Here is a 15,854-nt window from a genome sequence, read left to right on the forward strand (position 1 = left end):
ATGGGTAATGAATTACACATTTTAACTGCCCTTACTGTAAAGAAACCTTTCCTTTGTTTCTGGTGAAATCTCCTTTCCTATAACCTAAGGGATGACCCTGTGTCATTTGTACTGCCCGTGGGATGAATAGTTCTTTTGAAAGCTCCTTGTTTTGACCCTGAATATATTTGTATATAGTTATCATATCCACTCTTTTCTACTGTAAACAAATCTAAATTAGCTAGCCTCTTCTCATAAGTCAGATTTCCATCCCCTTTATTAATTTGCTAGCCTATGCTCCTTTTCTAGTTCCATAATGTCCTTTTTTATGGACTGGTGTCCAAAACTGTACTCCATATTCAAAGTGTGGTCTTACTAATGCTTTATACCAGCGTGTGCAAACTATTGGCGCTGCGCCCCCTTGCCTGCTCCCCCTTGTGCTCGAGTGCCCCTTACCTCTTTTGCCGGTGTCAAATGACGCCCGGGGTCATGTGATGTCAGATCACATGACTCTGTGGCGTCATTTGACTCCATTTCGCAATGGCAACGGTCACCAAATAATGCTACTGTGTCATGTGATGTCATGCCACTTGACCCTGCGGCATCATTTGATGCCATGTGGCCATGGCCACGCGTCGGACAAAGCCTCTGAATCCCGGTAAGTGAAGTTTCAGAGGCCTCACCCGATCCCCCCGGCATTTAATTTAAATGTCAGGGGGAAGAGCGCGGGACCTCTGCAACCATGGCGCCCCCCCCCGAAAAATCTCACGCCCCCCAGTTTGCGCACCCCTGTTTTATATAGTAGCATAATTATGCTTACTTTCCTTCCATCCACTCCTTGTTTAATGCAAGATTAAGATCTTATTTAAAAAACAGAAAAATCTGCACAACCAATTGTGAATAATCCGTGAAGATATGTACAATAATGATCAACATATAGTGAAATAGTGAAAATAATTAATATACCTTTCAACTGTGATATAAAGTGAAGTGAAGAAACAGAAACAGAAAACTAACAATAACAAGTGACCTTGTGTTAATAATCAGAGAGTCTGCTGCTGTTCACTCAAGATGGCTTGGCATCACAGGTAACTAGTAAAAGGAAAAAAAACAAATAGCGCACAACTCTCATAGTGTAGTATATTCAAAATATTTAAGGCAAATGTAAAAGATGGTGAGTATCGCACGTACATCAAAATTGATCATAACAAGCATTACATGTATAGGCACATGTTACCACAATAGCGCTCTGCGGGTCTCTTGGTCCGTCTTCACGGTGGTTCACTTCCAGGTAAACCATTATTGGTTATATTGACTCTTTTTTGCACAAGTTGGACTCCCCGTGTTAGCAATCATTTGCCTCTGACTACAACCAGACAGTTGCTTACGAGTGACGACGGTCTAACGATGTCAGTGGCTGCCGCCTTGAGACACAGTGGGTGTTCCTTCCGATACACACTCGGACTCGTGCAGGAGCCTCCCCAGCTATTAGTCTACCACTAGCGCCTTGCCGATACGGAGACATCGGGAATCATGGACAGAGATCACCAGGACTTATCAGAACCCGGTTATCGTGAGTGACGCTGAGCACAACTTTACCTGGAAGTGGACAGCCGTGAAGACTGTCGGATTAGGAAACCCGCAGAGCGCTGTTGTGGTAACATATGCCTATACATGTGTAGCCAGGTCAACTGATGGCTACTATTCTGCCCTTGAGTTGGCAGTAAACCCTGGTACAATCAGGTTGCCAGTAGTTGCTATGGGGTTTTCCCCCCGCCGAAAAGCTGGATTTGAGTGACGCGGGAGGTGGTGACATCAGGCCTGGGCATGACCAATCATGAGCCAGATCTGGTACAGGAGGCAGTACTTAAATGCAGGACTGCCCTAAATGTAGTAGTGTCCTTCCCCCTCTGAGGAAGGTAGGTCACACCACAGGGAGCCTGAGATTGGGGCCTTCCCTCGTGCTCTTCCCTCCGGGAGAGAGTGAGTGTAGACCATACCTCTGCCTCCGCTAGGGAGGTGGGGAAGAGCTAGGATGGCTGCGGGTGCCCTTGGCCTGTAGTGACTATCTAGGGACCATCCTTCAGTGAGAGCTGAGAGTACTGCATCAAGCAGAAGCCTGCTGTGTCACTGTGCTGTTCAGAGACAGTAAACCATTCCTGTTGTTATATACCTCCTGCCTGGTGCGTGACCTTACTGGGGGGAGAGGTGATAAGTTCTACTGTGGGAGATCACCTTCAGTTCCTGGAGCCTACGGCAGATGGAGGCGCTGCACTGCTAAAGAGATATGTGGGGTATGAACCCCAGAAGCCTGTTCCTGTGTCCCCACTACCATTGGTGGTCGACTCAGCCCTCCTGTTACCAGCAGGTATATGCACCATACACCGTAGTAATGGACAAATCTCCCACGGGTGGAGGAAACACCGCTACACATGTAATGCTTGTTATGATCAATTTTGATGTACGTGCGATACTCACCAACTTTTACATTTGCCTTAAATATTTTGAACATACTACACTATGAGAGTTGTGCGCTGTTTGTCTTTTCCTTTTACTAAGATCTTATTCACCTTTGCAGCTACTTCATCACATTGGGCATTATTGCTAAGATTGCTTTCTACAAGCACTCCTTAATCCTTCTCTATCAAGGATTGACCTAATTTTGACCTATTTAATTAGTAAATTACCTGTTTATTCTTGTTTCCCAAATATATAACCTTACATTTATCTGTATTAAACCTCATCTGCCAATTACCTGCCCAGGTTTCCAGTCTATCTAAGTCCTTTGGAGAGAAATTACATCCTCCTCTGATTTTCCTTACTTACATAATTTAGTGTTAAAAGCAAAGATAGAGACGTTGCTCTCTGCCAACCTCAAGGTCATTAATAAACAAGTTAAAAGTTTTTTGTGTGTGTCTGTGCAGGTGTGTGTTTGTGATGGTGTCTATGTTTGTAAGTGTGAGTATGTGTGTCACAGATACACAGTGACATACACTCAGTGACACAGAGCTGCCCCCCTCCCCGCACCTAACAAATTCTGGCTGACTCCTTATATTTGGGTCCACCCCTGGTGGCACATGGTGGCATGAGTGGTGATGGCACATCTTTAAAATTGAGACTTTTAATTTAACCCAGGTACCTGTTTCTGTTGACTGTGGGTTTGCACTTCAACTATACCTGACTCTCCAAATTATATTATAAACTACACAGAAAAATGTTGCCCACTTCAAACACTGAAAAACACATTATTAAACAAAACAACCAGTACAGATAACAGTGGTATTTCCGTCTCTGTAATAATAAATTGCTGTATTAATTTCCTAATATCACACTGGTAAAATGTGCTCTTTAATTAGAGCATGACATTTTAAATAACAATTAGTATAACTTTAAACGGGGCAATGTTTACAGGGATGGGAAGATGGAATTGTTATTTAAGGCCTTGGTTGATTGGAAATAAATGTGCACGACTCAGATAATTTTGTAGAATTTGTGTCACAATTGCTTTGTTCCCCAAATGAATCAATTTGGTTTGATAGAGGCAAAAGCAGAAGAAAATGTTTGTTCTTTTTAATCCTGGACATCTAACTGCAGTGCATTCTGAATTTCCAGGGCAAATAATGCCTTTTGTTGTACTGTAGCAAAATGAAATTGCTGAAAGTATTACTAAACATGAGATATTGTTAGGCTTGTGTTTTCCTATATATTCAGATGGGCTTGTAATAGAGAGGTTATAAAAAGCTATTTGCAGTCATTCTATTGAGGCACTGTCTTATTCAACCTTCACTATCATGTTGTCTTACAACAAGTCTAACCAGTGTAAACATTCTTATTTAAGTTTTAGATATTGTTTATATTATGCACAATACATTTCTGTGCTGTTGCTAGTTATGTAGAATAAATGCACTATATATGCAAATGGGTGTAGTTATTTCAGAGGCATCAGCTATATATAGCCAAACATTGATACACTCATTATTTTAAAAAACAATATCTGTCCAATACATTATTGTTTTCCAAAACCAACAATCAAGGTAGAAAATTCGAACCATGCGGACATTAAACAAAGAGGGAAATTTATGAAAGCATTGTTGCTAGACAATCTGTCATAATATTAGTCATTTAACATACAATTGCTCATACAATTGGAGGATAAATATCACTGGGGAGTTTATAATTAACTCATGTATGAGTGTATGTATAATTGAGCTAATTGATGTGTGTATAAGCTCATTGTGTCTGGTATTTGTATGATAATATTTGCCTAATTGTGTTAAGTCTGCCCTTGAATATCCTCCCACCATTTTAAGGCATCACAAACTGCTCCTAGTCAAAGAGTCTTTAAAGGGGCAAGCCCTCCTAAGGCCTCGGCCATGTTGCCTGCTTGCTGGCGGAAGCGCGCTAACGCGCGCTCCCGCTCAGCACTTAGCCCCTACAGCCGCAGTTAGAGCGGCTTTAGTAGGGGCTCACCTATGCTTCCGCAAGTGCGCGGAAGCGTAGGTCTTAGGGGAATTTAAAATTCCCCTGCTTGCCGGCGCGACAGGCCGGTCAAGTGAGCGGTTCGCCCAATGAGGGCGAACCAGCTCTGTGACGTCACTGGCCCGCCCCCGGTCAGTGACGTGCCCGCCCCCGGCCCGCCCCCTGACGGCCCCCTGACAGCGCGTGCAGTAAGCAACCGCAAGGCCAGGGAAAGCACCCGCTTTCCCTGAGCCTCAGCGCGCCTCAGCGAGCAAGCAGGGAGCCTGGCTGAGGCCTAAGGCTACGGCAACGGTGCCTGCGCTGCAAGCGTGCCTTTGAGGCTGGCGGCGCGTGCAGCCGAGTCTCCCGGTCTGCAGTGAGCTGCAGGGGGAAAGATAGGGGGGGAGTGACGGGGCGCGGCAGTGACATCACCCGACAGGTTCGCCCTCATTGGCTGAACTGCCGGAGGGCGTGGCCTAGCGCTCCGTCGCGAGTCCTGATCTCAATTCTCTTGAGAGCAGGAGAAACTGTCAGTGCAGCGCGGCGGCCACCCCTCTTAGCGGGCCCGGCCCCGGCCCCATTGTGGGGCGGCGCTTGTCCCTGCAGCGTCCGCCACAGCGGGCACTGCAGTAACCAGCAGGGACCTGGCCTAAGACCAAAGTGAACTAATTACAATGACATGTTTAAGGGGTCTCATCTGGGTAATTCATTTTTTTTAAATCTGCTGTCCAAGCAATATCCTACATGTGTGATTAAAAAAAAAAACAGTTCTGTACTATGAGAAAATACTTGTAGCATTTAAAAAAAATACCTCTAAATTACATTGTTAATGTATTATAATGAAACAAACAAAGTAGAAAGGACGGCGGTGCATCTGCTGCTGCTGCTGAAGAAAAATTATAGACCAAAAGCTGCCAAGAACTAGGTGCAAAAATTTATTGTTGGCACATTAAAAACAGCAAAAAGGTCACTGACGCGTTATATCTGTTATAAAATGCCTTATATCTGTTATTATGATCTTGTAAATATCAGTGTGGTTTATACCTTGGGTACTTTAGATGTATATCTTGTAATTCTTTGTGTATTGTGAGGGTATCTTTACAGCAATTGTGTGTTTTTTATTTACCTTCACTATAGTGTTGATAGTGTTTTAACTGTCTAAAATTGTTATGTAATGTCTCTTGAATTATAATGGTCTATATCAATGAATTGTGAATATGTAACATTGACCCAGTACGCTATTTGTCTGAGTAATATACCCATGCTCTCTCCCCTCCGATTATATAAGATACCCTATGAAGCTGTTTTTATTTACTTCCTTACGATAACCCGTCTTAGATAGTATCTGATTGGTCAGACGGGCCGTTACGTCATAGCTGGGAGGTTACTTTACCTCCTATACATGTAAACGGTGCAGCTCAGCTGGCGATGTTTTGGGCTTATGTGCTCCACGTCAGCGAAGGGGCGTGACGCTTCCTATTGGTTGCAGCAGTGCAGCATCACAGGTGAAGGGAGGGAATCATGGATATTTAAATGCGCGATCGGTTGTTTGTACTTTCTCTTTGATAAAGCGTGGGTTGCCACGTGAAACGCATCAGAGTGACCTTTTTGCTGTTTTTAATATGCCAACAATAAATTTTTGCACCTAGTTCTTGGCAGCTTTTGGTCTATAATTTTTCTTCAGCAGCAGCAGATGCACCGCCGTCCTTTCTACTTTGTTTGCAGATACTCCTGGGTAGGAGCACGCTGACAGGACCAGGAAATACCACAAGGTCAGCAGTGAGTAACTTACAATTCATTACTTCATTTATGTGATCAGTCCACTACTCACCACCCAGATCACCACATAAGATATACCTATTACAGGCTAGTGGTGTGTGTATGGGTTGTGTTTTATTATAATTGGACATTTGGAATCCTGTGTCTTATAAACTGTCTATTCTAATGAAGATGATGATGATTTATACCAAGGCATAGTCTTCTCCTGGCAAGCATCACAAGGGGGGTACCCCTTTTCCGTTGTATGTCTTATAATGAAACAAGCACTTTTTGTTTCTATATCAACCATTTATATATTCATATCTCCTTCCTCATCTGAAACAGGCTCTGGAACACCCCTTTTGAGCCATGCCCTCTCTCTAGCAGTGCACAATTGTATCTAGTGACTGCCTGGTCATTTGATCCCCCACACAGAACTTTGCATCTCTTGTCCTCTTCTGCTGCACTGACAGCCATTTAGTGAACCCCCAAGCCGAATTTTTGCCGATCGATCACAGGGGAATGGATCAATCTGCAACGTTGCTAATTACTTATCGTTGTGTTGATTGTATTGATGCACATACTAAAGGGTAAACAATTCAATAAATAAAAAAAGGGCAGCTTACCTGCTGATTTAAATATATTTTCAAAGTTAGACTTGGGAGGGGTTTGATTTCCTCTGGTTACTTCCTGTTGTGTGATATCACTTTGTGTTCAGTAAGTGTTTGTTCATCCAGTGTCCCCTGTCCCCATCTCCCCTTATCTCTTATCTTTATTGGTTCTCTGATAAAGAACAGGGTGGGATAAGGGTAAAGAAAACACTTTCCAATCAGCACCCCTAAGAAAATAGCTGCCGACTACTATATGTTGGTTGCACCTTTAATTAGAATGTGTGTGTGAATTTATGTATGTGTGTATATATACAGTGTGTATATATATATATATATATATATATATATATATATATATATATATATATATATTTGTATATATATATATATATATTTGTATATATATATGTATTTGTATATATACATATATATATAGCGGAAATAGCCGTGTTTGTCCAGTTGCAATAGTGCTGAATAAATTAGTACTTCAGTATTAGGTGATACCTTTTTTATTTAGACTAACAATTTATGTCATAGGACAAGCTTTCAAGAGTTCTCCTCTTTTCCTCATGTCAGCAATACTGATTTACAAAAGAATATATATATATATGATACATTTAAAAAATAGGTTAATCCTTCTGCTACATTTCTAAGTACAGCTGAACCCTGTTTAACGTGGTGCTGAGGGTCCACATAATGAGACTGTGTTATAACCGGGATCGCAAAATGGCCACCACCTGAGAACACACACACACCACCCCCCTACACTAATAATTTTAGCATACCATGGAGGAATCTAACCCATGACCCTTCATATACTGGTAGTGATTCTTTACCTGCTACACCATAGGATTTGTGTGATGCCAGTGATAATAGTCAATGGCATCACACCAATCCCATGGTGTAAGTGGTAGAGAATTCCTACTAGTGTATGAAGGGCCATGGGTTCGATGCCAGCATGGTATAGTAAAATTATTATTTTAATTATAATGTATAATTTATAAATTATTATTTTATAATTTATAAATTATTATATAAAATACTCATTTATAAATTATACCATACCATGCAGGAATCGAACCCATGAACTTTCATACACTAGCAGGTCGCGCTATAATGGGGTTTAGCTGTAGTTCTAAAATTAATTATTATGTCACAAGGTTAATAAAATTGTAAAATGTTGCGGAATACAGTGGGGATTTTAAATAAATCTTAAATCATGTACAGTAGTCATATCTCTAATAATTTGGATTGTGTTAAGTGCAACAGATCTTCTTCTGACTGGAAGCACAGTTTATGTTTTTGCAGTAAAATTCTCTCCACTACAGTACATTGATTTTAAATGAGAATAAATGGCAAATTCCTTTCACTCTGAACTTGCCATCTTTAAATAACTTATGTTTTTATCTAGTTTAAAAAGGAATGTACTTTATTAATCCATTTAAAATTGATTTGCAGCATTTACATTTAAGATGTTCATTTTTCCTGTAACATTCCCTGCTATTATTTTGATTGACAATGTTTTGCTCTAATCCTTTCTTTGCAAAAACAAATCTGTGAGTGTTTAATCTGCAATCAGTATCTGCATGAGAAATAACTGAGAACGTTAGGAGAAAAATATATTCTGCTACTGATCAATGACAAAACTACATACACAAATTAAATGTATTGTACCAGTCTACATTGTAAAAGTTTAGAGTACGATAAGTAAATATGGAGCTTAACACTAACAGTGGTAGAAGACTGAAACTCTGGTATCTTTACTGAAAATATCACAAATAAATAAAACAAAATATGCAATAAACACAGATGTGTCCAACTTAATCCAAACTCTAAAAGAAAATTGATAGATGTACAGTATACATTAATTTCCTTTAGTAATGTAGCAAAGTGAAATAGAATTCAAATTATACCAGTTTCACTTTACCAAAAGTCTCCATTGGTGAAGTTAAAGCAGCAATCCTGTACAGAATTGAAATTCATTTTTATAGACTAGTGGGTCCTTTGGAGGTGAATCGCACTGTTGTCTGCCCACGTACCCCTTCCTGAGATACTTTGTTTTCAGTACTGGTGCACTTCCTGGACTTTCAAAGATGGAACCCGAAATTATCTAATAGGAACCTGCAACATTATCCATAGCAGTTTCCTATTGGCCTGCGGTTTGGCACCTAAAACTGTAAGCATCTCAGGACCCAGAGCTGAAAATAGTCCAATAGCTATGGGGGAGCCTTGGTCCGAATATTCTTTAATATTCTATGTCTTTGGTCTTTTTTCATGCATTGGAATAAAAGAGTAGAGATATGCAAACTATTTGCTGTTAAGTAGGATTTTGAGCTGCCATTGCGGTATCCTCTCCATGCATTATAAACATAGTCTGATTAAGACATATATGCCTGTGTTTTAAATTACACCTTTAAGGGATGGTAGGGGAAGGGATGAAGAAGAATGACCCTAAGTGGTTCCATAAGATGCCTTCTGGTTCCAGAAGACACATTCACTTGACTGTAAGGTGTTTTCCAGCATTGGAATGTATTTAATGGAATATCACCACCTGGGGTAATTAGTAATTTAATACCTTTCCATACCACCCCCTAAAATCTTGTAGGAAGTACTGTGGCCCATATTTACTAAGGTATTAGTATCAAAGTCAAAAAAGGAGCAATACATAATCTAATCATCAGTAGAGGAAGAGTTGTTAGGTATAAGAGAACACTATACAAAATACACATACATTAGGCTATAGATTGGAGAATGCAAATAGTGATTACTAGTTCATTCTTAGACAGTGTTAACTACACTGTATGTGTTTTTATTATTTTTAAATACACAATTGTTAATGTTATATTTAGTAGAAGGTTTCAGGTTTATTTTTCTATGTGAATTAATGCTCCCAGTTTAATATGCTGGAACTACCGAACTGGCTTCTACATCTCTCTATTAAATGACATGCTATAGGATCAGGCTGTAGAAGAGATTACTCGAGTATCGTCTCAAATATTTTGACTTGTAAAATGGCCACAACATCTGTGCGGAGTAACTTGATCATCCAGCTCACTCCTACAAGAATGGGCTCTTCTTCTCCTCAATCTGCGGTAACCAAACCCTTCCTATTCTTCCCTCTCTTTCATTTCCTTCCTTTGAGGCTCAGGCTGTCAAGCTTTTTTTTCCTCACCCTTTCCATGTGGTGGTCATATATCGCCCACCTACTTCTACATATCCCCCTTTCAGTCTTTCTCCTCACTTTGAATCCTGGCTCTCCTTTCTCCTCCTCAGACTCCCTTCTTCTGCTCCTTGGGAACTTCAACTGCCATATTGATGACCCCTCACTCCACTCTTGCAATCACTGCTCTGAACGCCTCTGGAGGAAATCACACATTTCGCAGACATCCTTCACCACAAATTTATCCTATTCTGTTGCAATTCTGCTTCAATTGTGCCCTCTCCCACAATAAACAAACCCACTTTGCGACACTAATCAACACTTACAAGTCTAACACATACAAACTCTTCTCTGTCTTTGACTCTCTTCTCAGACTACTGCCAGTTACCTGTCTTTCTTCCTCTATTCCACCTCAAGACTTTGCTGACTCTTTCAAGACAAAAGTGGATTCTATTCGGCAAGACAACCCCTATGTGTCCTCCTCACATTCTACACCTCTTCCTTACTTTCCTCCTGACTTCCTCAACTCCTTTTCCTCTGTCACAGAGGAGGACTTGCTACTGATCGCCTCTTCTCCCTCTACCGCCCTCTTGACCCCATTCCCTTCCATCTACTCAAACCTCTTGCTCCTACTCTAATCCCTACACATACACATATTTTCAACTTCTACCTCTACTCTGGTACTTTTCACGCCAACTTCAAGCATGCAACAGTTATACGCTTACTCAAAAACTGCAAGCTTGACCCTACCTGTCTCTGTAATAATCAACCTGTTTCCTTTCTGCCTTTTGCCTCTAAACTCCTTGAATGCCTTGAGTTCCCTCGCTTGCTCCAATTTGTCACCACCTACTTTCTTCTAGAACCCCTACAATCTGACTTCAGCGCATCTCATTCCACAGAAACAGCTCTCACAAAAATAACGAATGACCTCCATGCTACAAAAGACAAAGGCCATTACACTTTGCTCATATTACTCAACCTCTCAGCAGCCTTTGATACTGTGGTCCACCCTCTTCTCCTTCACATCGTCATACACTTGGTATCTGTAACAGAGCTCTATCCTAGATTTCCACTTACCTCTCACATCATACTTTCAGTGTCTTCTTTACTAAAATCACCTCCTCTGTCAATCTCTCCATGGGGGTACCCTAGGGCTCTGTCTTGGGACATCTTCTCTTTTCTCTTTACACACGCTGTCTAGGTGACCTTATCACATCTGTAGGGTTCAAATATCACCTCTATGCTGATGAAACACAAATGTACCTTTCAACTCCTGACCTTACACCTGCTGTACAGACCAAAGTCTCTGAATGTCTTTCTGCTATATCAACCTGGATGGCCCTCCGCCTACTCAAACTTAACATGTCCAAGCCTGGCCCTACTGCCCCCTTCTACATTACTGTTTGCTGTACTATCATACACCCAGTATCACAAGCATACTGCCAAAGGCTACGGCCACAGTCCTCCCTGCTGCACGCACGCCTGACTGCATGGAGGTGTGTGCAGAGACTACAGCCGCAATCTGTGGTCTGTAGGGGAGCTGTAGGGGAGTGTGGGGGGGGGGGGGGGCATGATGGGTGCGGGGGCATGACGGGGCATATCTGCCCTGCCATTGGCTGCGTGCCGAACACATAACCGCGTCGCTGCACGGGAAGACAAAATTCTTCTCTTCCCTGCTAGCGTATGCATCACAGCGCTTTGCGCGCCCACACACTCAGCCACTTGGGCCTGCCACATAGAGGGCTGTGCTGTGTTGTGTGGCGCACACGCTGTAGCGCGCACTGCTGTGACCACATTTGACTCCTCCCTCGCATTCTCCTCTCACATTCACAATGTAGTTAAAACCTGTCCTTTTTACCTCTGTAACATTGAAGAGATACGTCCTTTCCTCCGTTCCTCTACTTCTAAATCTCTAATGCAGGCCCTCATTATCTCCTGTCGACTATTGTAACCTTCAACTGTCAGGCCTTCCTGCCTCTCGCCTGTCTGCCTTAAAATCTATCCTAAACGCTGTTGCTGGAATCACTTTACTCTCATACATCTGTCTCAGCGTCTCTCCTTCTGAAATCCCTCTCCTGGCTCCCTATTAAACTTTGTATCAATTATAACATTAAGGCTCTCTTCTGCCCCTCCTTATATCTCAGCCCTAGTTTCTCGCTATAGTCCTGCCCGACTCTAACGTTCTGCTCAAGGATGTCTTCTGTCTTTTGTATCTAAAGCCTCTCCCGCCAAAACCTTTCTTACTCACTGCCTCAGACCTCTGGAATGTCCTTCCCCTTAATATTCGACTGGCATCCTTTCTCTCTCCACCTTTAAGACCTATCTAAAAACACACCTCTTTAACTTAGCATATGAGAAGCTCTTCTGGCTGATACTATACATCTCGGATGCACTGACCTTGACCCCATGCAGACGCACTTACCATAAACCCTCCTACTGTCTCTGTAAGGTCTCCCTACTTACCACTTAGATTGTAAGCTCTTCAGATCAGGGACTCCTTTTCCTCCTGTTACTGTCATGTCTGAAGCGCTTATTGCCATTTTGTGTTATATTATTATGTCACGTGTATTACTGCTGTGTACCTGGATGGCACTACTGTATATAAATAAAGATATACATACATAAAGTATGCACATCTTCAAAATAAAAGTACAAATGTCGCCGACACTATTGCTCCCGTAACGCAATGCATCGCGGCAAAAAACATGTTAAGTGTCGCGCCTATATTGGTGAAGTGCGTCGTGTCGCCCACAACATTGATCACTCTAGAACTATGACAAAGTTGAGACATTAGGGGGTCTGGCATAACAACATAACAGCATTTAGGATGAAGCCATTTTGTGTGAATATTTCAATCCGCCATCTTGTCTTGTCTTTGTGAGTCTAATTTCTGTGTTTCATTTCTGTATAAACAAATGTGTGAAGCAGAGAAGGGAATATTTTCGCTCCTAGCTGAATTTATTGACCCTTCCTCATCCAATCAGCTTCAAATTAAAAGTGTAAACAGGCCAGATATTATGAGAAAGCCTCGTTAGTAGTCTAAGATAAACTGTTTCTCACACAGTGTGCCAAGTGGCAGAACTGACATCACATTTAACCCCATAATGATTTTTAGCTGACAGATAGTTATCCAGTATTGTTATGTATTACAAAATGACATCAGCTTTAGTATTGTTATGTATTCCAAAATGAGGTAATGTTTAGTGACGTGCAAGCCCCCCCATAAAGGGGTGGAGCTTTAGGATTTAGGGTATAAATATATGGCATACCATGTTTATTGTTTAGAGAGCTTTTGTTTTGAAGCTGTCTCCGTTGTGCACTTGACTTGAATAAATTCACGTGTTATTCTGTTTCAAAATAACCTCAGACTGTGTTTTTTATTTACGCTTTTCACAACTATTTAAAAATGGTCCCTAAGAGTTTGAATGGAGAAAATCCCTTTTAAATGCAGTACTGTACTTTAAACTCTATTTTTGCTCCATATATGTACCAAGATTGTGGGCTATGAATAATGTTTCATTATTTATTTTACTTTAGTTGTCATGCAGCTAAGTAAAAACTGATCATTTTCATTTTTTTTTTCATTTTCAAGCCATGGTAGAACTGGATGGGGATGAAATCAGAGTTTCATCAAGAGGACGATATGCAGAAAGGGACATTGTACAGGTACAGTAAACTAAGCAAAGCTTAACCTGTTTAATGATTATGTAGTGCTTTATAATAACCCTCATTTGAAAATGAAGGGAAAATATGGGTACAGTAGTATGATACCTTTTATTGCGGTAATAATGATAGATGGTATTCAAGCGTTCGAACCTCATGGGCTTCGTTTTCAGAAAGGTTCAAAAGCCTGTACAAAGTATACCATTGCTGCTCCCATAAAATCTATCATACTAACTATGTTATCTTTTTATTTTATTTTTACATGAAATAAGGGACCGATACAGGTACAGTTATTTTTTTTTTTAATCTCAAATGACCTTCAGCGCATTACAGAGCAGAGCTTTGTAGGACCCTTCAACACTGAAGGTTTTAATTATGCATTATACTTAACACAGCTGTCATTAATTGCTACTCATTCCACATTCTACTTTATCTCTAGAATCCATGGAGGAGGACAATATGACGAATCACAGTGAAATCATCAGTCTTCCCTAGAATATTATTATTTTGTCGAATGTTATAACCTAATTCATGAAATTACATTGCTTTAAGTTGTATTCTTTTTTTATTTTAAGAAAAAGTTGGCATTTATAATCAAATGATCACATCTTGATAGATTTAGAGAAGAAAACTGAAAAGCTTCATGTAAAATCAAACCATATACTGTAGGGTATATCTACTAAGTAGTGCTATTTCATAAGACACCGTACATGCCTGTGTTTACTAAGCAGGGCTATTCCATAAGATACCTTACAGCCCATTCAAATGAACAGACTGTAAGATTGTCTGGAAGGTGTCTTATGAAATAGCATTGCTTAGTTAACATGTGCCATCATACTGGCTATTTTGCGTCACACACAGAAGGTCAGCTCTTATTACTTCCACCTTTATCGGTATTGGTCTGCTTGTTCTTTGAGTAAACGAAGGACAGACTGGAAATAAGGAAAGCGTTTAATATTTCCTTATAGAATTCTTAATTCTCTGGGGTGGTCTGACATAAGGATTCATATCATACTAAATATAATCTGAATTATAGGCTAAAGCAGTAAAATTCCGGGCATTACTGAAATCCCTGCTCTCTGATTGGTCAGAATTCCGGGCATTATTCATTCAGTAATGACCGGAATTTTTGACAACTTTCCAACTCACCTCAAAGCAGAGATGCAGGGGCTCGCGCTGAGAAAAAAACCGCCAAGATAATACTTAACTGCAGCAGCACTGCTCTCCTCACTGAGCACACGGAACACAGCAGCACAAGCAGCCTCTCTCCCCCTCTCTCTGTCACAGCTGCTAGTGCTGTCAGAAGCTGCTGTGTCCCAAATGGTAACTATGTTGCTTGCAACAAAGTATTATTTCTCACCACATCTATTGCCTGTGCTACTGTAAGGTAATTTGTATTTCTTTTTATTTAGTTGTAGTTAATATCACAGTCTCCCCCTTCTCTCCCACATCTCCCCTCCACCCACCTCTCCACCTCCATTCCCCCCAATTCTCCCCCTCATCCCTCTCTTTTCTCCCCTCACCTCTCTCTTTTCTCCCCTCACCTTTCTCTTTTCTCCCCTCTCTATCTCCCCACTCACCTCTCTCTCTCTTGACTAAAAACATTGTCTTAAAATATTGCACCACGGAAAATATTACCGCAATATTGATGACTTGGGTCATAAAATTGCAGTAAACGACCCGGTCTATTTTTCCCAGTTGCGATATTAACTCAGTTTAAACTGAGTTTGATGACTCTATGCCCTTTGCCCTATTAGTTTGTGTGGGACTCTTGGTACAGGAATGGGTCTAAGGCATAGCACTACTTAATAAGTATGGGACTGCAGTATATGCATAAAGGTTTACATAGCAAAAAATATTCTATGGGTGGGTTTTATGTTAATATATGTAGATATTGGAGGAGTGCAGAATTGGTTTAAAAATAAATAAAGATATATACAGTACTTGCAGTTTATTCTATATAATTACATATTAGATGAGGTTGAAAAAAGACACGCGTCCATCAAGTTCAACCTACAGTATGTTAAATTTAGACGACAGATACTTTATTCTATATCCGTACTTACAGTATATTGATCCAGAGGAAGGAAACTAAAACCCCAGTGACACATCATCTAATTATATCTCATAAGGGGGAAAATAAATTCCTTCCTGACTCCAAATATTGGCAACCAGAGCCCAGTGCTACATACAATGACACAAATACACAGTACAGTGCATATATA

At 40.9% G+C, this 15,854-nt stretch overlaps 1 protein-coding gene across 2 annotated transcripts in view; it reads left to right on the plus strand.

Moving 5' to 3' along the window:
• The window catches only part of CPNE8 (copine 8), a 458,893-nt gene that overhangs the window by 427,533 nt on the left and 15,506 nt on the right, over nucleotides 1-15,854 (plus strand). For both annotated transcript variants that reach the window (XM_075599768.1, XM_075599767.1), the window contains exon 19: nucleotides 13,559-13,632. In XM_075599768.1, the coding sequence (XP_075455883.1) occupies nucleotides 13,559-13,632 (74 nt within the window). The remainder of the gene's footprint in view (nucleotides 1-13,558; nucleotides 13,633-15,854) is intronic.

The sequence above is a fragment of the Ascaphus truei genome, chromosome 5 (assembly GCF_040206685.1).
Source record: "Ascaphus truei isolate aAscTru1 chromosome 5, aAscTru1.hap1, whole genome shotgun sequence".
Taxonomy (NCBI): domain Eukaryota; kingdom Metazoa; phylum Chordata; class Amphibia; order Anura; family Ascaphidae; genus Ascaphus; species Ascaphus truei.